The sequence below is a fragment of the Artemia sp. Qi Xiang Cuo genome, chromosome 7, assembly GCF_049724085.1.
Source record: "Artemia sp. Qi Xiang Cuo chromosome 7, ASM4972408v1, whole genome shotgun sequence".
NCBI lineage: Eukaryota > Metazoa > Arthropoda > Branchiopoda > Anostraca > Artemiidae > Artemia > Artemia sp. Qi Xiang Cuo.
This window is the reverse complement of record NC_142800.1, coordinates 32,617,976-32,644,913: the sequence shown is the minus strand read 5'-3', so window position 1 is coordinate 32,644,913 and position 26,938 is coordinate 32,617,976. Positions and strand designations below refer to the sequence as shown.

The 26,938-nt window shown below is 34.8% G+C and overlaps 1 protein-coding gene across 1 annotated transcript in view; it reads left to right on the top strand.

The window, feature by feature from the left end:
- Window positions 1-24,257, top strand: part of LOC148950177 (methionine synthase-like) — a 94,725-nt gene extending 70,468 nt beyond the window's left edge. The window contains exons 18-23 of the mRNA XM_089092196.1: window positions 5,329-5,656; window positions 7,378-7,505; window positions 10,122-10,330; window positions 11,654-11,822; window positions 17,211-17,414; window positions 20,465-24,257. Coding sequence (XP_088948322.1) covers window positions 5,329-5,656; window positions 7,378-7,505; window positions 10,122-10,330; window positions 11,654-11,822; window positions 17,211-17,414; window positions 20,465-20,542 — 1,116 coding nt within the window. The 3' untranslated portion in view covers window positions 20,543-24,257. The remainder of the gene's footprint in view (window positions 1-5,328; window positions 5,657-7,377; window positions 7,506-10,121; window positions 10,331-11,653; window positions 11,823-17,210; window positions 17,415-20,464) is intronic.
- The last annotated feature ends 2,681 nt before the right edge of the window (window positions 24,258-26,938 follow it).

Here is a 26,938-nt window from a genome sequence, read left to right as displayed (position 1 = left end):
CTGAAAATTCAATCAATTATTATTATTGTTGCTGGTTTGCCTGTGAGTCCAGGCAATTTGATGTTCATATGTTAGTCCTAAAACTCAGCTGCCCTTGCCTGAGACTATAGGCAGTCAGACCGTATGTCACTTGTTCACCTGCAAATCCAGGCAACGTGTTGGGTTTACCAATTTTGAATGAATTTTGTGTTAGTGTAACTGTCTGGGCTTATAAACTGGGTTGCCTGTCTAAGACTTTAGGCAGGTAGACCCTATGCCACTTGTTTGCCCACAAGGCCAGGCAACTTTTCAGTCAACCAATTTCCAATTAATTCTGCTTTAGTGTAACTGTTTTGGCTTATAGATTGGGTTTTCTGACTGAGGACTGCAAGTCCAGGTGACTTAGTGGTCATGTTAATCCTAGAACTTGGTCAAAATGCCTTAGACTCTAGGCGGACAGGCCTACTTGTAAACTCTTCTTGAATTACAATAAAGATGACTAAGATTTTTGGGCTGACTCACAACAGACAATGTCTATGGAAATTTCTGATGAAGAAGCATCCTAAGCCTAATTTTCCTGGCCACATAAATTCTCAGGTAGGTTGACTAAGTCTTAGGATTGATATGTGACCACCAAGTTGCCTGAACTGCAATTGAAACCATGAAAAGCCATCTGTATGACTTTGTTGTTTTCTCTATGTATCAGTGGGGCAATGTAATTTCTTTTGTATGACATTTTAGTGGATCATATATTAAATAAGAAAACCATAAAGTATTCTGTATAACTTTATTCATGTTTCTCTATAATAATTTGATGTTTAAAAAGTCATACAGAAGACATTATATCATTCTCCATGTTTAAAGGAAACAATATTGCCTATTGTTTTTATTTTATAGTGTCTTGCATATAAGAGTAAAGAAAATATTTGGTGCTTAAAGCATACATAACCTAAGACTTTAATAGGTCAAGTTAAACTGTTCTCGCCCGAGTAGGCTAATTTGTATTTGTAATATAAAAAAAGCATGAATGGTATGTGCTAATACTGTATAGTAAATATGAAGTAGATTTATATCACAACATTCAAGAAAATCATAGAGCCTACTAGGTGTCTTACCCTAGCCTATATAAGGTAGGCTATCAATGGAAGTCATTAGGTCTGCAAAACTACCAATAGGGTAGCCTATATATTGATACTTTCTTTTATAATCATTAATGTTTACCTTTACACTGCTTCATGGTTAAAAGATCCTGGAGTGCCAAAAATCCTAGTAACATCAAGACTAGGCCTAGTCTAGCCAAGCTCTTTTCAAGAAGCATTCCTTGAAAGTATTTTTCAAAGAAAAGAGCTTTGCTGAACTAGGTTCCGATTTCTGTTTTACCAGAACATACAAGAAAACAACACTTTCTAAGGCTATATGCTGATTTATTTATTTTTTGGTCATTTTCTGCTGTTTAACGGCACACGTTTTTTATTTTTGAAATTGGCCACGAACTTTCGCATTGGAATACATTATGTAAACAGGCGATCTTTCTCCATAAACAATAAATTATCGGTTTTTCACACTAATTTAAGACGTATATGGCAGTGTAAGTTTGCACTTGACCAATTTAATGAATTAGTTTTCATTTTAGGTGTCCTTGGTACTTTAAGGTTTTTTTCTGCAACTAATATTCCAAATTTTGTAATGCTTAATTTTAAAGATGTATACTGTATTTCAAATTCAAATTAGAAACTTATAATAAATATAGTAAGTTCGAAGGTTTTTTTGTAAACGAGGTATTTTTAGAAGGAGTTCTAGAATTTTAAAGTTGGTGAATCTGCTATCTTCCTTTTTCGCAGCTGATAATTTTGTATTATTTCTCTTTTTCGTTTTACCATAAGTGTGTTCCACCGAATTTATTTCTTCCTGAGTGTTTGTTTGAGTGTAAAACTCAAGTGACTTCCGTACTGGGTTAGTAATTTCGTGTTAAACTTATTGGCAGGCTTCTCACTAGTAGCACATTTGATTTCTAGTGTACATAAGTGTTTTGATTAAAGCTGAATCGGTGAATGATTTATTTCAAAACGGCTACTCACAAGCTCAATTAAACGAATTTACAGTATCGTCAAATAAATATACGATTAAAAATAACTCAGTCTACGGCTTCATAAAACTCAGTCATTTTCCACGCTAATCATTGTAATATCCAGGAAAAATAATTGAACTACTAATAACTATAAAATTTGATTGCCTCTTACACTAAGGGGGGAATAATAAAGAAAGATAAATTACCTGCTTGTATTATACCACTCGACAAATAAGGACATAAAAGAGGGTGTGAAGACCCATTCATTACTTAAAAAGCTACGACTTTTGAAGGATGTCCCATAATTTGTAGTCATCAGCTTCAATTCCTTTGATTACCCATGTTATTGAGGAAGATCTCTATAAGAGGGAATGATGCAATTCGTCCTGGCATAAGCAAATCCTGGCATAAAGTTACCGGTTTTTTGTTGAAGAAAAATATCTCCACATTCCAATCGTTCAGTGAATTCATCGTATGCTTCGTCTGCCTTTTTCGAGACATTAAGCTATGTGTATATCAGTGTCTCAATGATTTACAGTTGAATGATCTAGCTAAGCTGGCAGAAAAAAGAGGCTTCCGGCTCAGGTACTCCCCGCATAAAATTTAAGGCTTTTACAATTTTTGTAGAATTTCCTAAATTTTGTACATAAATCTACATCATAGATTTGATAATATGATTTCAAATCAATCATAAATCTCTTTTATTTTGCCCTCTCTTGATATTAGCTCCTGTCAACGAATCTGGGTCTTCTGGGTCTTCACCGTTTCATCTAAGTATGTTCTTAGCTACTGTTTATCTTTGCTGCTACTGGACAGACTGGGCTTCCTAGTAATGTAATCAGCCTGCAAGTATCTGTCAGGATTTGCTGTCTACGATATAAACATATTTACTATAAGCTTATTCGGTGTATCATTAAAATGCGATAATGAACACGGGTAAAATGTTTAATAAGACAGTGAACTTTGAAAGATTTTTTTTTTATCCAGTTAATAATAAACAGTCTGACCATCTCTGCTTCCCGTCCAGAGGTCTTTAGCCTTTGTCAACTTAAAAGGGGGAGTGGAGGGGAGTGGAGGGGAGTGAAAAGAAAAAACTCACTAAGAAAAATTAACACAGACATAAAGAGATGAGAAAAAACATGAGCTCTATGCAAAAGAAAACAAAAATAATAACGAAACAAACTCACATTTGATATACTATAGTTGCGTTTAAAAAAAGTTCAACATGACAATTCAAGCATTAAACATACGTCAAGGTGGCTGGTTGTAAGTAATTGTGTATGTCCCAGTTATCTTCTAATATGAAATTCTAATCAAAACAAATATTTTATTATTTAAAAATCGTAAATATAATCGAGGCCGAATTTATTTAAATGTGAGACAGGTTAGAGGTTTCTAATGCTCTTATGTCTGATAAATTAAATAATTTTTTTAGAGCTGCTGTAAATCTTTGCTGCTGGACAAACTGGGCTTCCTTGTAATGTAATCAGCTTGCAATCATCGGTCAAGATTTGCCATGGATCTGTCTATGATATAAATATATTTACTATAGGCTAAAGAAGCCCTTACAAACAGTATTCTATGATGCACAAAACACGTCTTAAGATCTACAATACATCGATAGTGCGATATATCATAAGATAAATAATGTAAATAAATAATTAAATGTATTTTCATGACCCAAACAAGGCCATACAACACAATATTCGATAGGATACAGCCAATATAACAACACCCTCCTCCAGAAGCGGAGATAGTATTCATCCTCCTCCCCAGACAAAAAATATGAGCTTCATGAAGAAATCCTAAAAATCCGTATGGTAAGTGTCAATTGACAGAAACTGGATTGTGATTGATTTGAAATTTCTGAAAACTGCTTTTTATTTTTGACTGCCTGGAACAGGCTGTCGGAAATTCATGAAGCCAGATTAACTTGGCTACTTTTCTTCTTTTTTCATTTTTTGGAATGTGACAAAGCTTTTACTTCAAGCATTGTGTCGTGCCTTAACTTACTGCTGCAGTATTTTTAGGCCGTCGCAGTATTGTTTCAGCCGTCCTGGCTAAGTGGTTAGCGTGCTGGTTTGAGGAATCTATGTCCAAGGGGCATGGGTTTGATCCCTTGCGTAGCCAGTTGTTTGTTGCGGGACGGGGGTCAGTGGCGTGACTCTGTAAGCTCAGCCAGAGTCAACCCAGCTCTAAATAGGTACCTGGAGAAATCTGGAGAAGGTAAGCAGCAAGGGTGTTCGAAAGCACAGGATGGCTGGCCCCAACCCCCATTGTACTTCCTAGCTGAAGGGCTATGAATCGGAGATCAGCATCGCAGGTTTGGACCTTAAGGGTCTGGTGCCGTCATACTTACTTACTAGTATTTTTAGGCGACTACAGTATTTTTGCAAGTCGCAAAAGCAGATGAAGAATAAAATCCACAAGAGCATTGAAACTAGAAGAAAATATATACATCATAGCTGTAGCTACCCTATTCGATCCAGCTTTTGGGAAAAACTCACTGAAACAAGAAGAATGGCAGTGGGTGGTATCAATGAACCTTTTGCGCTTCCTATCATTGTCGAATGGATGGACATATATTGTGGGCGTGATCAAATCCGGTAGGGTCTAACGCAAAGCTGACGCAAAATTTAATTTTGCATGTGTCTTGAATGTGGAACTCCAATGTTGAAAATCTAGAGTGGCCTCTTTAGCAGTAAAAAAGCCAGGGGATTGTGGGGGGGGGTGGGGAGGGCTTGACTCTGAAAATTTTTACCTAAATCTATGCGAATCTGTTAGGCAAAAAAATAAATTCATCCGCATTAAAACCTGGGTTCCAATAGGTCATCGAGATTCCTTCCTGTGAATCTGTCGAACAAAAAAAAAAAAAAGAGAGAGAGAGAGGGAGAGAGAGAGAGAGAGAGAGAGAGAGAGAGAGAGAGAGAGAGAGAGAGAGAGAGAGAGAGAGAGAGAGAGAGAGGGAAAAAAGGTCATCAACATTCTAGAAAACCAGCCGAAAATTCTAGCATAGTTTTTTTGAATGGAAAAGCCCTGTCTCACCTTATAACAATCAGAAGTTACCAATTATCATACCTTGATTAGAAGTAATAGATGGAAAGAAGAGATGGAAGTGTAAGAAAATTTTTGAAGGCGGCTCTTAAAATTTACTTTTTCTTTATCTGTACGAATCTTCTGCCACTGTCAAAGCTTGTAGTCTTAGCTGTAACACTTTGCTTCCTATGGTACATCTTTAGTTTCTGCTTTAATGTTTTATTTATACTTTTTTGTTTTTATAGACATCAAACCTATTAGATTCTACTGGTCGTGACGATTTCTTCGATGATCTTCTAGAAGACTATGCAAATATTCGTCAAGATCACTATGCAAGTCTCAAAGACAGACGCTATCTTTCATTGGATCAGGCAAGGAAAAGGGCTCTTCAGTGCACATTTGTCAACGATTTTACGCCTAAAAGACCTGAGTTTTTGGGTATCAAAGTAATAAGTGAAAATTTGGAGGATTTAATACCTTACATTGATTGGAAGCCATTTTTCGATACTTGGCAATTAAGAGGAAAATATCCGAATAGGAATTACCCGAAGATTTTTAATGATAAAGCTGTTGGTATGAATTGTCCTTTTTTTCTATCTACTACCACTACTACTTACAACTCACCGCAGCAGTAAGCCGCCTGAGGCCAACATAGCTACGCACGCTCCTCCTCCATCCCAATCTTTTCAAACCCCCATCTTTACACCCTCCCAGGAAGTTCCCATTTCCTTTAAATCTTTCTTTATAATATCCTCTCACTCAAACCGTGGACGACCTGCTTTCCGTTTAGCCCTAGATGGTTGGCCGAAAAGGACAACCTTTGGCAATCTGTCAGCCTCCATCTGCAGAAAGTGCTCTAGCCATCTCAACCTTTCTCTCATTATAGCCCTAGAAAGTCGGATTGAACCACACTTTTCGTACCACCTACTGTTTGAAATAGGGTCAGTAAGCCGGGTACGCCGAACAATCCATTGGCAGTTTCTCTGGAAAACGTCTAGAAAATCTTCATCCGCTTTTCGGAGCTATCCCTGGATTGTCAGTGTGTGTAGTACTATCTAAATAATCTAGAATATTAGATTTACCTAAAATTATATTTATTTAGATGAATATTAGGTTTGTACGCTCTTTGAATGAGCTACAGTTAATTATGATTTCTAATAATTTAAAAATAAAACAAGCAGAAACAAATTAATCTGCAGTGCGTTTTTTTTTATAATTAGCGTCAATTTAAATATAAGGTTGATTTTTGAATTGTAAAAAAAGGAAAGAGAACGAAAAATTAGTAATTACATTCGATTCCAAGTAAAAGATGAATAACTTTTTTCTCTCTTTTCTTTTTAAGCTAAGCGAATATGTTCAAAAATTTTTATGTTCCAGAAATAATGATGTACTGCTACAGCAAATTACCCTGTGGTCACTTTTGGGTCTATTTAAGATGTTTGTTGGCTTTTAACTATATTTTTCTATATAGAAGTTGAAAAAATCGTGTTCGTTTTTTCCAAGGTTTCCAAATCGATTAGAATGACAAACCAAAGAAAAGATAAACAAAAATTAGATAGCAACGCTGGTTTATGTTACAATAAGACCAATAAACTAGTTACTTGTTAAAATAAAACCTTTTTTGTTATGAAGACCCGGTAGATATCAAAATTATGCACGTTTGACTTTGATAGGTTAATAAGATCTATCAGGTTTCCCAATCATAGAAGCAAGATGTATTATTGTATATGTTTTCGGGTCCAAAATGAAAGTTTTAACTAAAGTTTTATGGTTCTGCTAATGAGGTTTTTGAGCTTTTTCGGGTATCAGCTTTTTTTTTAGTAACAGATCTGTGAAAATTATAGCGTGCTGCTAAAAGAGGGGTGGGATGTCTGATTGTTTAACGGAGTATCTTTTTTTTTTGAACTACTTGTTCCATATTTGTAGCTTCGATTACTTATTTTTGTGTGCAAAATAAATTTTAAAAAGATTAAAAATTGTGTTGGTAAACTAGTCTGTCTCATTTTTGTAAAAAAAAAGTTTAAAATAGCGCAATATAGATGAAAGATATGAGAGTTCTAGGAAAATCTCAAGTAACAAGAAGTAAAAAAAATTGGAATACAAAAGTAAAAATCTGTATTAAGATCTATATTAAATCTAGAATTTACATAATTTAAATATTAGATTATATTAATATAAGAATATTAATATAATATAACTATATTAGAATTTACAAAGTAAGTAGACTAATTCTTTTGTTTGGTCTTAAATGTTTGTTCCGTAGACTACTACTTTAAGTATGTTTTTGTTGTTAGGCGAGGAAGCAAAGAAACTTTTCGACGATGCTCAAGAAATGTTGACGAAAATCATTGCGGATAGATCGCTAAAACCAAAAGGCGTTCTTGCATTTTATCCTTGTAGTCGAAGCGGCGATGACATCTTGGTAATTTTTCTTATTTTTTCCATACTACTGTTTTTTTTTACTGTTCATTTTCTTCATCGTTTTTTTTTTTTTTTTTTTTTTTTTTTTTTTTTTTTTTTATATATATTGAATGGATGATATAACTTCCCTTATTTTTAGTTTATGAAAAGATATTGCCTACTACATATATCCCTTTTAAAGTTGAAGGGTTTATTTCGTCTAGCTCAAATTCGGATAAAACCAAAAAGAGAACCTTTGGAGGTTTATCTAATGTGGCTCTTTTTATTTGTTTACCTTTTTTTGTATATCGGTCTAAGTCCATTTGTGTATATTCTATAAGCTTCTGGTTGAAATGTTGTTATTTAAAAGAGGAATAAAAAAAACGATAAAGAAAGAAGTATTAAAAGTAGGATAAAGATAAAGTTTTAAAGAGAATTGAGAAGTATTGAAAGTAGGATAATGATGATGTTTTAATCAGGATTGAGCAGCCAAAGGGGAAATGAAAGATGAGTAATAAGGGTAAAGGAAATGAAGTAGGAAGATAATGAAAGATTCTACCTATTGGTATTTATTTGTAAAGGTGGAGCATTTCATTTCTTTCTTACTTTTTTTTATTTATTTATTTATTTATTTATTTTTTTTTTTTTTTTTATTCTTATTTTGTGGGACGGGGGTAAATGTGAATTATATATTAGGGGAAATAGAGGCTGATGAAAAAAGATATTAAAAGTGTAATTTAAGGTCACGATGGAAGGGGTGCCCTAAGGGGGAAGGGCAGCCTGAGATATCGGATGAACCTAAAAGGTATAAGAAAATTGAAATGTAGTATACCTCTATTTTTATACCCTGGTATATTTTGGAATGCTCAATTTTTATAAAATTTTAATAAATTGAATTTTTTTGAAGAAGCTATTTTTATTAAGAAAAGAGTAGGTGACATTAGATAAATTATGAGATAAATTTAAAGAAAATTAAGGTCACCGAGAGGAGAGGAGGTGGGATTAAAAAAAAAAAAAAATGGTAGAAACAAATGGTAGAAACAAATTATTGCCAGTATATAGTAATGTTTGTCTTTTGCTGAATTTCTGTAATATGTATGTTCAAACTTGGAGTTCACCATATTAGAGCTGAACCAAAGACAGAGAGAAAAGCTGAACCATATTACAGCGAAGAATGGTGGTGACGCTTTTTATTCAAGTATAATTTTCTTCTTGTTTCACGTTCTTGGTTTTGGAGCAACTGGTTTAAGTCTTGAAGGATAGACAAACTAAGGTCTGCCAGAGCATATTATGGGGTCCGAAAACAAATATCGGTTGCGTGTTGCGATCTTACGTCAGGCCTAGATTTTCGATTGTATTATATTTCTCAGTATATTATTGTCAATTTTTTGGAGCGTTTCCTTTGTGACTCCATTTCCGCTTAACGAGAAGTTCCAAATTATGAAGTAGAACCAACTTTGATCACTACTTGGGTCCGCATACAATTGTGAGCAAGTCTTTTCGTGTTTGAAAATAAACAAGCCTAAAAGAGGTCACTGTTGTTTGATAGTAATTTAAATACAGTAATGAAAATCACAACCAATAATCTGGTTCCACCAATTCAAAAACTTCGTTCAAAAGTGTGAATATTATATACTTCTCATTAAGTAGAACTGTGCTCTGTGGCCACACTGTAAATCAGATAAGCCCCTTTTCGACATAGTCGAAACTAATTATGCATTGTAAGCTGTTACTATTAGCTTAGAAACTGTTCTATCTTAAACTATAAAACATATTGTACTTTCGTAATGCCATGTGAAGGGGAAATAAATAAATTATGGTTATAATATAACATAAATAATATATGGTTGTAATATAACATCAATAATATATGGTTGTATAATGTATTATATTATCATCGATTTTTATTTACTGTAAATTGTAATTAATGAGTCCCCTATTAGTAATCCAGTTTGAAGTGTGGTCCTACGAAGAACATGTTGGCCCGCTGGTTAATACATGGTTTAAGAAGTTTTATGAGCCGCTAGTAATTTTTACTATGTTGGTGATTTTCCTCCCTTCATTTTTCGGATCACCCCCACCCTCCCCAAAAAATCCGGTATATCTAGTATTGAAAAAAAAAAGTTAATGGCCTTCTGACATGGGAATTGATTTGTATTAACGTTTTTCATTTACTTTTGCAAGATTGGGAAAGTGCAAAAATGTAGTAAGCAAGGAAACAGCATAAAACTACAAGTATTTTTGTTTGTTTGTATTTAAAAACGTTCATTCAGTTCTACAAGGATTTACTTACTTTTGTAAGTATTTACAAGTATCGTTTGTTTCCTTATCAATATTTAATATAAGCTTTGAGATTTGTAATGTTTTAGCATATTAAATTAATCATACCTAATGCACAAGGCCGTACCCAGAGGGGGGGGGGGGTGTAGGGGGGTTTGAACCCCTCCCGAAATGTTGTCTTGACTGGTAAAAACGTAAAAAAAATGGATATAAACAAATTTTGTATGCGCTTTTTGAGTTTTTTTGTGTACCCCCCCCCCGACAAAAAATCTTTGAGTAAAACCCCCTCCCTCCGAAAAAAACCTGGGTATGGCCTTGCTAATGCATAAGAAACGTTCAAAGTGTTTGCAAATTTCAGGTTTATGATCCTGACGAGGATTATTTCCCTCGCGGTGAGTCAATTGCTACATTCCACGGACTGAGACAGCAGGCCGAGAAGGATGTTGCACCAGATGATCCTTATCTCTGTATATCTGACTTTATAGCTCCTGTAGAGTCCGATGTTAACGACTATATTGGAATTTTTGGGGTATCCTGTGGATTTGGAGCCATGGAACTTTCTACTAAGTATGTTGTTTATGATATTGTCTTAATTATTATTGTATGACTAATATTTCAACCAGTCGTTGCTGGGCTCAGGAGAAAATAGGGACTGTCTCAACCAACGCTGTCTGGCATTACCCAGTAGAATTGTAAATATATTTGTTTAAATTTGTTTTCAGATCTTCTGCGTATGCTTTACTATTAGTGGTGCTAGTAGTTTTAATTTGGGAATTTTTTAATAAAAATTTAGATCTAGAGGCGGGAGGGGGTACTTATATTTCTTTTTTGTCTGCTAGGTACATCTTAATGGTTCCTGATGATCCCTATTTCTGTATATTAGACTGCATAGCTCATATAGAATGATATTAAATACTCTATTGGTTCTTCAGAGGTATCCTGAGGTTTGGGAGACTTGGAGCTTTCTACTAAGTATGTTGCCTTTATTATTCGTTCATTCTCACCTATTGTATTCTCAGCAAAATTTTCGGAAGGGAATGGTGTATTGGAGGATTTTCAGGGGGGGGGGGGTAGAAAACGGAAGAGGTTATTTGAGGTGTTCTCACTTCTTTGTCGTTGTCTGCTGCATTTTCAGATAAATCTTTTGGGGAAAAATTGGTACAAGTACATTTTACAGGGGAGGGGTCAAAATAGGCAAAGATGCATTTGAGGCTTAAGCTCACCAATTTTCCTAGAATAAGATTCGACTGATTGTTGTAGATAATTCTTATTCAGAAGTTTCGGATTCATGAAACTGAGTAAGTGCAAAAGTAATGCCTTGCCTTATTTACGTTTGCCTTGGGGCTCACGGGACCGTAATATCAATAATAGAAAGGGTTATTTATTATGATAAAGAAATGAAAAACGCAATAAAGTCGGTCAAGACAAATTATGACGGGCTGTTTTACACATACAAAAATATGCAGTGAATGATTAATATAATCAACGATTATTACTTCAGTTTTTAGTTGCATCCTTTTTCTTTCAACTTTATACCTAAAAAATTGTAAAATGAGAAACAATTATTAGAAAGTTGCTGTATATGCTCTGCTTTCAGCTCAGTGAGGGCTTGGGAACCCATCAACTTTTTAAATAAGAAAAGTTTCTAATCTTCATGTTTAATCTCTGTCGATGTTTCTTTATCTTGCTATTATCCATTAAGTTGTAATTTTGACGAAAATATATACTTACAGAAAGCAGGCTGTTTTTAAACTGTATACCTCTAGTATTACATTTACTGGATTTTATTAGTGACATTATTACAAAGTTTCTTCGAAAAATATGAATCCGTGTAGTTTGTCCATAAGTCTTCGAAGTCTTTTGCCATTTCCTCATAGGTCCTTGTTTCAGGTATGAAAAAGAATCTGATGATTACAACTCAATTTTGGTAAAAGCTTTGGCTGACCGATTGGCAGAAGCTTTTGCCGAGAAACTCCATCGGGATGTTCGATTGAAACATTGGGGCTACAGTAAAAATGAAGATTTAAATCCTGCCGACTTACTGAAAATCAAATATCAAGTAAGTGCTATGTTTTATTAGGTCGGATAGACGACAACAAATAGTAACTTGTATTTTAATTATTTTTTAGGTTCTAAATAACTAAAACTTATTTTATAAAAAGTTTTTTAATCCATCCATCATTTTGCAGAAGGCATGTTAAATGTTTCCAGTGGACTTGTCTAGGGATAGTTTTAAGTTCTTGTTCAACTGACCGTATATTGAACAACTAAATATGCGAAAAATGTGGCTGGGTCCCCACTTTTTAGGTCTATAGAGAAAGGAAGGTTAAGATGGCTAGGCCACGTCATACGGATGAAGGATGATAGATATGCCAAATTTTGTGCTTTTTGGCCCTCCAACTGGGGTCACACGAAAAGAAAATCTTCCCCGAATGAAGTGTCAAAAGGTCACAAGAAGGGATTTAAAAGAAATCGGAGCTTCATATGAGGGGCATAAAACGAAGCTTTGAATAGGCTGGGATGGATGAGGAGCGTGTTCTACCGTTTTGTCCTATGCGTCTTGGTGCTGCAATGAGTTAATAGTAGTAGTAGTGGTAGTATTTTGCAGAAGTGGGATAAAGGGGGATGTAGAAGTGAGAAATGACTGGCTTGAACTGCCCCCTCCCCTCAATTTTTAGTTACATTTTCTGTTGCAAACAAATAACTTCACATAATGCTTGTGATAGACTGAATAGCTTTATCTAATTCAGTGATTTAATAGGATTGAATCAAAAGTCTATCCTTTGTTAAGTGTAATTGTAAAACATGCAAGTCATAAAGAAAATACATCCCTCCTCCCAGCTGTGGTTGAAAGTTTTGAAAAGATCAGGTACCCCCCCCCCCCTGCCTTTGAAAATGTTACATTTCTGCAGTAAACTTCGTATTGTTTACCGCTATGAATGTCAGACAACCCCTTCGTATAAGCTATTATACTGATTTAGTAGAAACGCAACAGATATAATAAAACTGAATAATCAGTCAGGTTAGAGTACTCTAACTGACAATAAAAAAAAAGTAAGTATGACGGCACTAGACCCTTAAGATCCAAACCGGCGGTGCTGATCTCCGTTTCATGGCCCTTCAGCCAGGAAGTGCAGTGGGGGGTTGGGACCGACAATAGTCTAGAAAAAAATGAAGTCTTTTCATTATCATAGTCTTTTATACGTTTTTATGTTTTATTTGGATGTCAGCGCTTAATTTTTTTATTAATTTTTGAATATCTTGTTTTCTTAATATAGAGTTTTTATGTCGTGATTTTCTGTTTTCTTTTTTATATTTTGTTTTCCGTTGAAAAAAAAAATTGGAATTATCTGAATTATAATGGTGTTTGTTGTTTTATTCGTCTTTAATAAACGTTTTACCCTTTTTTGCTTTGCCTTAATGTCTTTCCTGAAAGGTATTGTCATCTAAGAATAATCATTTTTATCTAAATCATATGTCATCTAAAATCATTTTTTTAGCATTATTATTATTACTAAATTTGTGTTGCAAAATTATAGTTGCTTCTTATTTACTTGGTGACATTGTTTTTGTACTTTAATTCAATGTTTTTATCAGTTGTCTCCTAGACTAATTGAGAAAGTGGTATTTTCTGTAGTTGTGATTGAGCTTGAGCTTTATTTTAAAAAAATTGTAAGTTTTTATGAGGACACTTTAGTTTATGCCTATTATTGGCGGCTAGTTGCATTGTGGTCCTTTTTTGTGTTTTAGAATGATTGTTTTTTTGTTTTTTTTGGGGGTGGGGGGGGTCCGCAGAGGATTATCCTTCAAATTCAAAATTTAATAAAATTGAAAAACGTATTTTTCATTTTCCAACATGGAAAATGTTGAAAAAGAAATCAGCATTTTCCCCCGGTTCCTCTAAAAATAGAATGGAAATTATAAATCGAAAATACAAGCACATTTAAGTATATTTAAGAATTAGAAAGATCATCACTAAGTTAAACAAAGCGGGCAGTACAAAATTATTCTACTATATTTTTTATTGAATTCTTAGTTGTAAATCACTGTTTTCTTCTTTTGCTAGTTTTTTTTAGACTACTTAAGACACTTACATAGTTTAGTTTCTTGCTTCACAAACAGTTCTTATTGTCTTCTATAATCAAGGAGGCATACTTGTGCCTCTATAAAGAGGCGACCCACCACAATGTTAAGCGATTTCCGGTCCTAGCGGTCGCAGAGAGACAGCGGTAATCGCATTTTGTAGCCCAAGCTCAAACTAAGAAACGTGCAAAATTTCACCCCCCTCCGACTTTATCTTCATGGGTAAAAGTGGGCCGGAAGTTTCAACCCTCCGACCACAGCCCCCCCCTTTAACGTTGTCTGATTGGGCTGAAATTTAGAGGTGAAGCTTTCCTAGGGCCCGGAAGCCTATCCTCAAAATTTCAGCTCAATCGGATTACTCCTTCCCTGTTTTCCAAAAAACAAATATGGCCACTTAAAGTTCATTTTTTTTTCTTGTTAGCCACGCCTACAGGCCACAGTTGGCAACTGATCCGGGTGAATGAGGACTCATTCCAAGAAGAATTTGACCTTTTAGGGCCTTTTGATATTTTCAGATCGAAAAAATTATCCCCCGAATTTACATTTACGAAAAACCTCGTTTTCCTACAAGAGCCCATGTTAATTTTTCCCACCACAGTCCCCTTTAACGTTGTCTGATCGGGATGAAATTTAGAGGATAAGCTTTCCTGGGGCCTGGGAGCTTATCCTTGAAATTTCAGCTCAATCTGATCACTCCTTCCAAAAACCAAATTGTTTTCCAAAAACCAAATATCAAGTTTTGTGGGGATTTGCTTGCGTCAAAAATAGATTCCACATACTAAAAATACAATTAGAAATGTGTCTCTTTAGTACAGCGGTCGATACTCCTGACTGTCAGGCGGAAGACCCGGGTTCGATTCCCCGTCAGAGGAAATTTTTTTATGCTGAATTTAAAGTTTAAAAAAGAAAATCAGTTTCTTTTTTAAACTATTTGAAAAAAATTGCGTTTTCTAAAGAGTTAAAGAGGCTGAGTTACAAGGTCGACCCTTAAAACACCCTGTCGAGAAAGAAAAGAATAATACACAATCATCTAACAGTTAGTCAAGCAATAATAAGTAATAAACTGTACAAAAATGTGCAGAAATTATTTGAAAAAAACTACGTTTTCTAAAGAGTTAAAGAGGCTGAGTCACAAGTTCGAACCTTAAAACGTACAGGGATTAGTAGGTACAGTTGGGGGGCTGCCGCCCCCAAACCCCCGCTTTCGCAGCCTTTAGATAAAAAAAATATTTTAAACTGAAAGTAAGGAGCGACATTAAAACTTAAAACGAACAGAAATTATTCCGTATATGAAAGGGGCTGTGCCCTCCTCAACGCCTCGCTCTTTACGCTAAAGTTTGACTTTCTCACAACTCTTTTTTTTAAACAATAAAAATTTTAGCGTCAAGAGCGAGGCGTTGAGGAGGGCACAGCCCCTTTCATATACGGAATAATTTCTGTTCGTTTTAAGTTTTAATGTCGCTCCTTACTTTCAGTTAAAAAAAAAATTTTTTATTTAAAGGCTGTAAAAGAAGGGGGTTTGGGGGGCGGCAGCCCCCCAACTGTACCTTCTAATCCCTGTACGTTTTAAGGTTCGAACTTGTGACTCAGCCTCTTTAACTCTTTAGAAAACGTCGTTTTTTTCAAATAATTAGCTTATATATGTCTTTAAAAATTAGGCAATACTGGGAACTCAATTTTTATGAAAAAGAACTTTTTACGCGGTTGTACAATTTTTCGTATTAGTGGGTGCCAATAAAGAAAAAGTGGATAAAAAATCATCAAAATAAGCTGAAAACATATGGCATCAATAAGCCTAAGAAAGTTTCTTTATAAATGTAGTTGTCTTTGGGAGCCAAAAGATTGTGATGTTTGAATTTTACGGATGAAAAGTGATATTAAATCATACTTATTAGTTTTGCTTATTGATTTCACGGATCAATTTGGGAATACTGACGAGAAAGAGATACTGCCTGAAAACTTCACAATTTTGAAACAACCCCCAAAAAAATCTACGGGTTTTTTTATGCCTGTGCTGCTCTAAATAATGTAAATTTGACTAGCATACCAGTTCCATGATTGTCGGGGATTGTGGTTAATTTTGAAAGCTTTTTCATATTTCTGTTGAGATCTATTGTGGTTCGTTTTAGCTCTTATTACTATTATTGTACGAAAATTTATGTCTGCCTTTTAGTGGTGTATATATTCTGTTTTGTAATTTTAGCCGACTTTGTTCTGATCTGATTCTAATTCCAAAGCTGATAAATGAATACAACTATAGGTTCAAAATCTGCTGGGATTTATATTAATTTTTTTGTTTTTATTAAATTATATTTTACTAAATAACGACAAAGACCATACTGTTTTTTCATCATACAAAGAGTAAAGATGATGATGCAACGAGGAAATTTGTAAAGACAGTTAGTCCCAGAAGAAGGCTAACTGAAATGTTTCGGCTATGTATCTGATAGCCTCAGCGAAACAAAAAGTAGAAAAAGGATAAAATTCAACTTACAATAAAAAATGAAGGAAATAAAAATAAAATCAACAATGAAAGAATCCTAGCGTCATTACTCTGTACAAGTTCAGCATTCAGACCTAATCATATCAGAAACAAGTTTCTAGTACAATTCTTGCTTTTTTTGCTGTTAGCCTTTTGTCCTCCTAGATACAAGTTCACTGTGATCGGCCATTCGTTTTTTCTCGTAATATGTTAAATCATTTTAATTCAGTTTTCGTATTTTAGTTGTATCATATTTTTTATTATTTTTTTTTTGTAAAAATTCATCTAGCAGTAGAGACTGTCGGATCCTTGCCCCCCCCCCTCTATAGGCAATAATGTCCAGTCTATTGATAATAAAAGACTAATGTGGTGTATCTCAAAAGGGCGCATTTATTTTATGTCTTTCTACGTAGCAAATAGGGAAGTCAGAATATTTTCTGATTGGATTACATACTACGTTTGCCGTTTAACCCTGTATAGAGAGTCCCAAAAATGAACTGCAAATCGTCCATTTGGGATATTATCATCGCATGGACTTCTCCAATCTGTAAGAAAAGGTCTCAGATGGAAGATACAAACTTTTCTCTTGGAGAGGATCAAAACCCTGTTTAACTTAGAAAAAAAAAGTATATGTCACAAAACATAAAACTAGATATCCATCAAACGCCGAGAGAAAAAAACGACGCGTGCAATATCTTGCCGTAACATGACAGCCACCAAGAAAGCTCCTGACAAATAAGAGCTAAATGAACATATTACAAGACTTTGGTTGAATAGTTCTGAAACATTACTTAAAGAGAAACGAAAGGGAAAAAGAAGATATGGATTGGTGTATCAGCATTTATGAATCTTCTTTTGTTTATATTTTTATTTTCGCTATAGGGAATAAGGCCAGCCCCAGGTTATCCCAGTCAACCGGATCACACTGAGAAGCTCACAATGTGGAGACTTATGCAAGCAGAGCCAAGGACGGGTATTCGTCTTAGTGAGTCTTTAGCTATGGAGCCGGCAGCTTCCGTTTCAGGGCTGTATTTTTCTCATCCTAAATCAAGTTACTTTGCTGTTGGTAAAATTAAAAAGGATCAGGTGAGCTTTTATATCTTTAATCTATTCGTTCTTCATACTTTCAAGTTAAAATAAAGTAAATGCTATTTGGTTATAAACAGCATAAGCAATTTTTCGTAATATTCTATGATAGATTACAATAATTTCAAGTTTAAATGGTCTCTGATAACTTAGTCTCTTTTCTTTGACAATAGATCCTGAACCAGTAAGAGAGAAAATTTAATATATATTTGGCGAATTCGTATTTATTTGATCTAAGGGTATCTACTGCTATGCTAAATAATGCCTCCCTTCCCCTCTTACGAGTTAGATAAACGAGTTTATCTACGGTACGTTACCCGTGAACTTTTTCTTAGGAAAACGTGAGAAACTGGATTCAAAACATTACCAGTTTTTTCCTTAACCTCATTGTAGTTTCTTGAATGAGTTTTGTAAACCGCTTTGTCAACAACTCCACAAAGAAAAAGGATAAGTTGTCAAATTTAGGTTTTTAAGAGGCCTCTGTGACTCATGACAGCCCACCTATCGTACTGGAAACTCACATGTTCAGCAAATAGAAAAAAAAGACCGTGAGGTACAATGGCATCTTGAAATCTTCACCTTTTCATTTCCTAAGAAAAACTACGAATATGTTTGAGAAAGTTTTTGAAGATCCATTGGCAATGCTGTTACTTTTGCAAAGCTGTAAAGGAGAGCCTTTATATTATCCAAGTGTACTAAGCGTCCATGGCGAAACACATAATAAGGTAATACCCAGGATATATTCTAAGGTAAGTATTGACTGGCCTGATAGCCTGTATATAATATTCAACTTACTAGAAAAGAAGCAAATATCTGCAACCCCCCAATTTCCAATTAACGTCGTCAGTACTTTTGCAAATAAAGGTTGTCAGAAACCGGTACAAACGACTAAGAGGTGCTACGACTATGATCATGCCCAACACCTGTTTTTTTCTAATTACCGTTTTTCAATATGTTTATTTGTAAAGTTTTAAAGTTCTTAGTTTCATGATTTTTACACTACTAAAAAAGGGTGAAGCTAGGGTTTTTAGTTTGGAGGGGGGGGGTATAAACAATATGCCGGCCAAATCGTCCAGTGCACCGACAAATGCGAACACACAGGTTAAATTCATGCGCCAAAAACGTCCTAAGTTCCAAGGCGTCGGCACGCAATGCCGACGCCTTGGAATTTGGGGGTGGGGGTCTCCCCCCCCCCCGCTTAGCTGTGCCCCTGCTACTAAACCACACAATAAGATGGTTTATTGTTAGTGTTGCTAACCTTCACCTAACCTAAAAAATAATTCAGGATAATTTTGCAGTAATCAGGTTCAAAACATGGCTGTCCAGTTCATGGGGTGTACAGAGCCATGAAATACCTGTTGGGTACAAAATTGCCACATTAACGCTAAATTCATTTAGAAAAATAGTATTGATAAGGGTGATCATGGGGCTGGGTATCCTTTTTTCTGCTGTAAAAGGTAAAATAAAGTTTGGAAAGTTTGCCAAATCTTTCGTAGGGAGTTTGTTTCACACGCAAATTTTGCGCCAACTTACGCTCGTTATTTATTTTTCATATTTTTATTTAGTGTTGTATAAACTGTTTTGTACGATTGCTGTCTAAAAAAAAACTAATGGTTTACGACACCGTATACCATAGGCATGTTACCAATGCATGGCAAAAGTTTGGATTCGGTTTTGGTTGCATTAGCTTCTTTATTAAAAGTTTATTCACTTCTAAAGATATTCGTTTAACTTATATTCAACAATATATTAAAATTTATATTTAACATATTAACGTAATGTGGAAGAGATAAAACTTCTAACATTTTATTTTTTATCATGTTGTAAATCACACAACTTCATTTCTTCAGAGAGTAGGCTTTAACATATTTACCATTTCAAATTAAGTGTTAGAAATGGTCCAACAATAAATAGAACAAATAGATTCTCAAACATATTTCCTATTATTTGGTACGACAGCATATTCCAAATGCCCCAATGCCGTCTTTTTATTGTCCCCCATCATTTCTTTGGGGGTGGGGTGAGAGGAGATGCAATTGAATATTTGAACTTAATCAATAAGAAATAGAGCAAATATACGGTTAAAAATTTTGTCCGTCATTGTTATGCATAGGCATATTGAACACACCCAATTCTGTCAGTTTGTTGTCTCACATTTTTCTTTCTTTCTTAAATGAATATTTGAACTAATTCAGCACTAAAAATATAATATATGTGTAACTGAATAGCAGGTTATGCTGCTTAATTTAATTTGGTCTGCATTAACTTGGCACGAAGACCTTCAACTGAAAAATTGTCATTGTTACTTATGTCGCGAGGGGGAAACAAAGAAGTTGAATAGTGTTTTCTTTTATTTCTGTAGCCCGTATTCCCTTTACTGGATTTAGGTTCGAATCCTAGTGTATCCAATTATTTGGTTTGGGACGGGGATCTGTGGCGTGACTCTGTAAGCTCAGCCAGAGTCGACCCAGTTCTAAATGGGTATCTGGAGAAATCTAGGGAAGGTAAACAGGTAGGGTGTGCGAAAGCACAGGATGGTTGACCCCCAACCCCCCATTGCACTTCCTGGCTGAAGGGCCAAGAAACGGAGATCAGCACCGCCGGTAGGGACTGTAAAGTCCAATGCCGTATTCTTTACCTGTTTTACTTTTGATAATTTTTTTTACATATAAATTACGTAAAATAAGGTTCGTTAAGCCAACTCCAACTTCCAACACATGTATGTATATAAATAAACAACAACAAAACAATAATCATCTTTTTTATGGTTTTCACTTTTCAGTATCGACATTTATACCATTAAACATTCAAGTGTATGACTTAGATGGGATGTCGTAGTGAAGTCATGGGTTCCTCGGACAAGGGTAAGCTTCTAGAGCTCATGCCATGCTATTTTCTTGCTCTTTCATGTCTGTTCAAATAAGGAAATCAATTCATGTGGCCAAAGAGCTGGAGTTTCTTATTAGTAAGATGAATTTAGTGTAATATAATAATGGATCTCCATAAGTAGTTGAAAACGTCACTGAACTCATTGTCTGTTTTTCCTTCAGGTTATGGATTATGCCACCCGTAAAAAGATGTCCGTTGAAGACGTTGAGAAGTGGCTTAGTGTGTGCCTTGCCTACTAGGCAAATCTATTTGTTGGGCATCATAATACTCAATCGCTGGTCATTTGACTTCAATTCAACTAAAAATAAGGATATATACGTCTGTAAAATGAAAAATGTGCCAAATTGCATACTTTGGAGAGCCTGTAAAATTGAATCTAGGAATATTCCGCCAAGTGTGTTCTCTTATTAAGGTTATGTTGTTGCCCAATACTATTATTTAATGATCCCAACCCCCTACTTATGCTATTTTTTTTTTAACCAGTGCCATTTATGCCTTGTTTTATTATTTTATTTACATTACTTTGATAAAAAGGCATGAAGTTGGCTTTGTTTTAATTTTGCAATTGAAGCCTAATCTGTGTTTTGTTACATTTAACACAAGTGCCATAAGAGATCCCCTCGTAGTTGTAAAAAAAACAACACAAATTATTAGCAAATGTTAATCTGAAGGCTCTGCCATTTTCAATTTCAGTTTGTAATCACAAGATTCGTTCAAAGGACCCCACCCCTGGAAAAATAAATAATTTTTAACCTGAAAATGTTTTTCTTTTTTTTTTCTTTTTTTTCCTCCTGCTTGCCCCGCCTTAAAGGTCAAACCTGTGTCAATTTATGGTTTTTATTGATTGCAAATGCTTCTTTGAGAAACTTATATAAAAAAGACTAGTGAAGTTAAAATTAATTGATGATTCTTTAAGATCCACTAAATTGAAGTTTTGAGATACCTGTTCATGTTACAATTTGTCTACTAAACATCAAATTTCTAAATAAACCACTTTCCAGATGCAAGTTCAAACTTGACAAAACATGGCTCGTATTCTGAATCAACGCATAGTTTTCCATTGTATTTTCCTAAAAAAAAATTCTAAAAAGTAGGGCTATTGTTAGACGAGTTTCATTGCTTTACTTGTAGGCCAATATAATGAGAGCACGAACTATCTACCGTCGCTCCTGAATTGCGCGTTGGACTTCGGTGATTCAGCTCTGAGTTCAGAAAGAATTTTGGAAAAATGCAGATTGTTGTTTTTTTTATCCTAAATCTTTGGTGTCAGGTCATCTACCATTCAAAGTTGCATCTACTATTTTTACTCATCTAAGATAATTGCCAAAAAATCATTTGCTAAACTGTTCTCATTGAGAGGATCAGCAGGGTGTTGAAAATGTCAGATACGACCTATAGGTATGGCAGTCACTAAATCTTCATTATCACGGTCAGGACAAAATTAGACATGAAAGTCACCGTAATTCTTTCTTTTTCAATTTTGAGGCTACATATGTAAAATAATTTATAGGCGAATCTGAAATTAAGTTGGGAAGCGAGAATATTCAAATAGGTATGCTTATATTATTATGGAGAATCAAATAAACGTTCATATAAACTTATAGCATGCCCATTTAAGTTTAAATTTACGTCCAATGGGACAGGTAAATTTTATGGAGAGTTAAAAAAATGTTTTTTTTTTTGAAAAATAAACTCCACAATCCTTATAAATTGTAATTTGACTCGCTCAAAACGTTTTATGCTCAATCAAAATGGGAAACTAACCAAGTTACTCTAATATTGAAGGATAGCCACATTCGCTTTACTGACTGATAATAAATTTTATATCATTTGTTGTCTATGCGACAGCACATCCTCTTAATCATAATATGACTGCATGTACCGTTCGTTGGATTCTTTGGTTATTATGTATGTCTTCTTCTCATCGAAGGGATCGCTTTTTTCCTCCATTTGCAACTAATTGTGCGTAATTACGTTTTCAAAGCTGGCCCAATATATAATACCCTGTTTAATTTGTTGTCTATTTGCTCTTATTATTTTAATGTGGATACGCTTTTATCATTTTGATGAGTGAAGATTTTTGCTGGTTAATCTTTTCTAAATTGGATGTAAAACTATGAGTGGGAATGGCAAAATGAAGGTTAAGGTTTCAGTTACAACGCATTGATCAACTATGCAACAACTCTCCTAACAAATCATCCTAACTATAGACTCCCTTTTCAAAACAGAAAAAAAAAATCCCTTTATACCAACTAAAAATGAATTAAGGCAATCAAATACAACAGGTTACTCTCCGGGGCATACTACAACACAAATAAAAACAAAACAAAATACAACGCACGTCTCGCTTGTAGGATGCTCCCCCTCCATAGGAGAATCCTTTGGCGTTGGCTTCAACTACATTCCAAATTCTATATTACCGCTTCAAGCTTCCAACAAAAAAAAAAATAATAATAATAATAGGCTAATAATAATAAAAACAAAATAAATACAACATGAACCATTCTTCCCTACGAAAACCTCAACAAACAATAAAACATATTCTGAAACAACACAATACTTATTTAGGAAGAAGGGTTCAAAATTCCTAATGAATTACCCATAAACTTTAAATTTCCAAATAAAATTCATACTTTACTTTAGTTGATGCAATATACTATTGCATCAACACTATACAACAACTATTGAACTTACTCCTCTCTTTATTTTAATTTGAAAACAAAAAGCGATTTTTTTTTATCTGAAGTAGAAAAAAGGAAGATGATTTTTTTGGAAATTTTCTTTTGATTTTTGATATCCTTAACAGGAGCAAGATTTGATTTTTAAATAAAGTTAAAGAATATCTACTTTTGTCAAGTACTCTACTATGTTGAATAGCTCCTTTAGTTTATAGCAATGTGAAGTTTTTGTTTTCTATGATATTGAAGTTGGTCTATCATGGTGCTATATACGTCCCTATTTGTTTGTAAATTCCGTTCAAAGATTTATTTTAGTTTTGCTTAAGGAAGAAATTTGTAAACTATCCATGTAAAATCACTAAATTAGCGTTTAAAGTGGCTTTCGTACTGTGCACGTAATTATATTATGTTACGTTACGTTTAGTGCAAACCTTTACACTTAAGTCCTTTCACACTAGGCTAACAAAAAATCCCTGTACCCATTAAAATTATCGTCTAAAATCGTCACAATCATCATTAACGAACTATTCAAAATTAAAAAGGTGAATTGGAGATGAAGATTCAAGCTTTGATCAGGCGTGACAGGCTTTCTAAGAAAAAGCGTATTTTAAAAACTCATCAATTGCTCATCCTGAAATTAAACAATGTTGCTGCTATATTGACTTTCCATTTTGTAACATAAACTTTGCGTACCAAAAAAAAAAAAAAAAATGAGAGCGTTTACTTAGCACTGCCTACGTTACTTGCAAAATTCTCTCACAGCGTAATATAATGTCTTATTCTAACGGGAAAGGTTTTTAAGCATAGTGTGAAAGGGCCCTAACGACTGTGAACACTCAAGTAAGGATAATCTTCATTTGGACATAAATAAAGGATTGTTTTGCTTTGTTCGAGTTTAAATTTTGGAAAATTTTCCAAAACAAAGGGCAAAATTTTCCAAGAAAATACAAAAGTTTTCTAACCGATGGGTAATAAAAAGTGAGAAGAAAGTTATCTCGGGTCAAGCTCTACTTCCACACTTGTGGATTTGGGCTCTGGATGGTGATTAGTTTCTGATATTTTTTCTTCTTTTTTTATGCTTCTTTTGTGCCTTATGAGGAGTGACTGTATCAATTGTCAAAAGGCCAGTGATGTGAAGTTCTTATTGTTGAATTTGATTGTTGATTTTTGAGTTTACTTGGGTTAGTTTTCTTATAGCTTTAACGATACGGGTGCTAGGTTTCTAATTTTTGCTACATTTTTATTGTGATTGTTTAATAAAGATTTGGCATTGCGATATTTACAACTCCTTTATTAGGTTCAAAATGACGATAATAATTAAATTATCGTACGTATGCTAAAAATAATGGAGAATCTATTTATTAAACAAAAATGAATGAATAGACGACGCGTTATTAGTGGAACACGGTCACGGCTCAAGTTAAGTGTCTCTCTCTTAAATAAATTGCTTCGAGTCTCTTCTTTGTCAACTGACTGCCATAATATCCTTTGTCTGCTTGTCTTGATATTGGAGTAATTTTTGTGTTTATATCTGTTTTGATGGAGTCTTGGCTGAGTCGAAAGAAATTAGTTAATTGGACAGCAGGAATTTACTTTAAGGGTATGTGTGGAGTGGTCAGCGATAAAAGCTTATTTACTAGCTGGGTGGTTAGTGCACTGGACTTGAAATACTGTGAACAGGAGTTCCAGTCCTGTGTCGCTGGTTGTTTGGTCGGGAACGGGGGCATTGATTTGACTTTGTCAGAGTCGACCCAGCTCTAAATGGGTACCCGAAGAAATCTGGGGGGGGGGGGAATATGGGAAGCGTTGTATGATTTGCCCCATCCACGTTTTGTACCCCCAGCCGAAGGCAGTGAATCAGAAGACCGAGGCCTGCTTAACGCAGACCATTGGTCAGCATGCGAAGTTTTTTTTCATGGGGTGGGGCGCGCCTCCACCAAAATGGATGACACTGATGAACTATAAGATAGAAATTGTTCAGAATTGTTGAACTATCAGAATAGATAGAAATTGTTCAAGAAAAATCAATATATCCCAAAATTTAGAAAATAGCAATATCAAAAACAGTAATAAACTAACAACGGTCAGAGGGGTGCTATTAACACTAGTCTTGGTTTCACTACAAGAGTAAACAGGGGGATTCTCTACTCTTTGATTAAAGAGTTTCTCTTCATCATAAGTTCTAACTTAGCCCTTTTTCGCGATAGTTTCATTCTATCAAGATAACAGCAATTTTATATGCTTGTGTATGAATCCTTTTTTTCTACTTTTTCGTTATGCATTAATGATTTTATTGATAGTTCAAGGATTAAATTTCTTCTGTTTCTATCCCTGTTTTACCTGGTAAAAACAATATTTCGTAAAAAAAATCTATTTATTATTTCTTATACCTTTCCCTTGTTCCGTATTTCTAAAATGCCTTCAGAAACATTGATAAGGGAAAAGTTCCGTGCATGCAACTCCTTAAGAAGAACATTATTTTTACCTCTAGTTTGTCAAGGGCTGTCACGCCATTCTCTATCCTTTTTTTCTCTTAACTAAAATATCTAGTGATCCCAAGCTTTTACATGAAAATATTATTATCCAAAATATGTAACATACTTATATAGTATTTTTATTGTTGGTAGAATTCTCATATTTGATAAATTACATTTTGTTGGAATGTGTTTGCATCTTGCCATTTGCACATAGGGGGGGGGGGTTGCACGGGGGTTTCAACAAAACTTGATTGGAAGTAAGTCATTAAATTCTTATCCTTCCGAAATTTAACAGAAAAGGCTGTTGGATATCAGTCAAACCTGTTGAAGGTAGGACGAAGTGTCCTAGTTGTGCTTTTTAGGGTCCTGATCTCAGACACCTGATCCTATCTTTTCGGGTGAAGGGTTTCCAGAGAAGGTTTATTAGATCACAAATATTTTAGGAGGTGAGAGCAAGTGCCCTAGGTTGGTTTTTCAGGTTTCTGGATATAGTCCATCATCTGCAGGGAAAGGGTCTCTAAATTTCTGTCATCAGGTTATCTGCTACAATGGATTGCTGAGTCTCAACAAAACTTTGCTGAAGTAAGTGTTCTAATACTGTCTTTTGGGAGTTTACACCTAGTTAAATGTGGGTAGGGGCTCCCTAAATACTCGTTATCGGCACGTTTATCAGTCTGAAATGAACAAGACTTGGTTGGAAGCAAGAGATAATGCCCTAGTTATACTCCTTGCGAATAAGAACCTAATCCAAATTGTGGAATTTACCAACTAAACTTAATAAGAAAAAAATTGATGCCATAAATCTGCCTTTTGAAAGTCAGGGACCGATGCAACCTCTTTGAGAAGAAAAAGAGGCGACACTACTTTCTTTTTGAGCAATGCATCTTCCAAAATGGATCGTATATCTTAAAAATTCCAATGGGGAGTAAGAGCTGGTATTCCTAATTGCGACTTTTGGGAGCATGTGTCTGTTCTGACCTTTTTGGGTGCAGAAAAATGAGTGCTCAAATTCTCGTCGTTAGCACTTCGACCAAAAAAGGACATTGAACCCCAGTCAAATTTGGTGGGAAGTAATAGCTATCGTCCCTATTGCGCTTATTGGTGTCTAGATGCAATCTAACATTTGTAGTAGTGAGGGCCCAAATTCTTGTCATCATGACATCTAAAAGAAACGGCTGCCGGATCTGAAACTAACTTGGTTGAAATCGAGAGTATGGTAGTCTTGTCTTTTGAGGTCCATAACTGATCCAATTCTTGCACAAGAAGGGGGTTCTTGCATTTTTTTTAATTATGAAAATTAGCAGAACAAGTTATTAGATGTAAATACACCTTGCTTTAGAGTAAGAGCCGGTGTCCTATTTGTGGTTCTTAGAATCCAAGGCCGGTCCTGATTTTGTTGTAAACAGGAAGGAGAGAGGGGGGCTAAATCCTAATGAGTCGTACATCTGCCAAAATGAGCCGTTGGATCTCAATTGGAGGT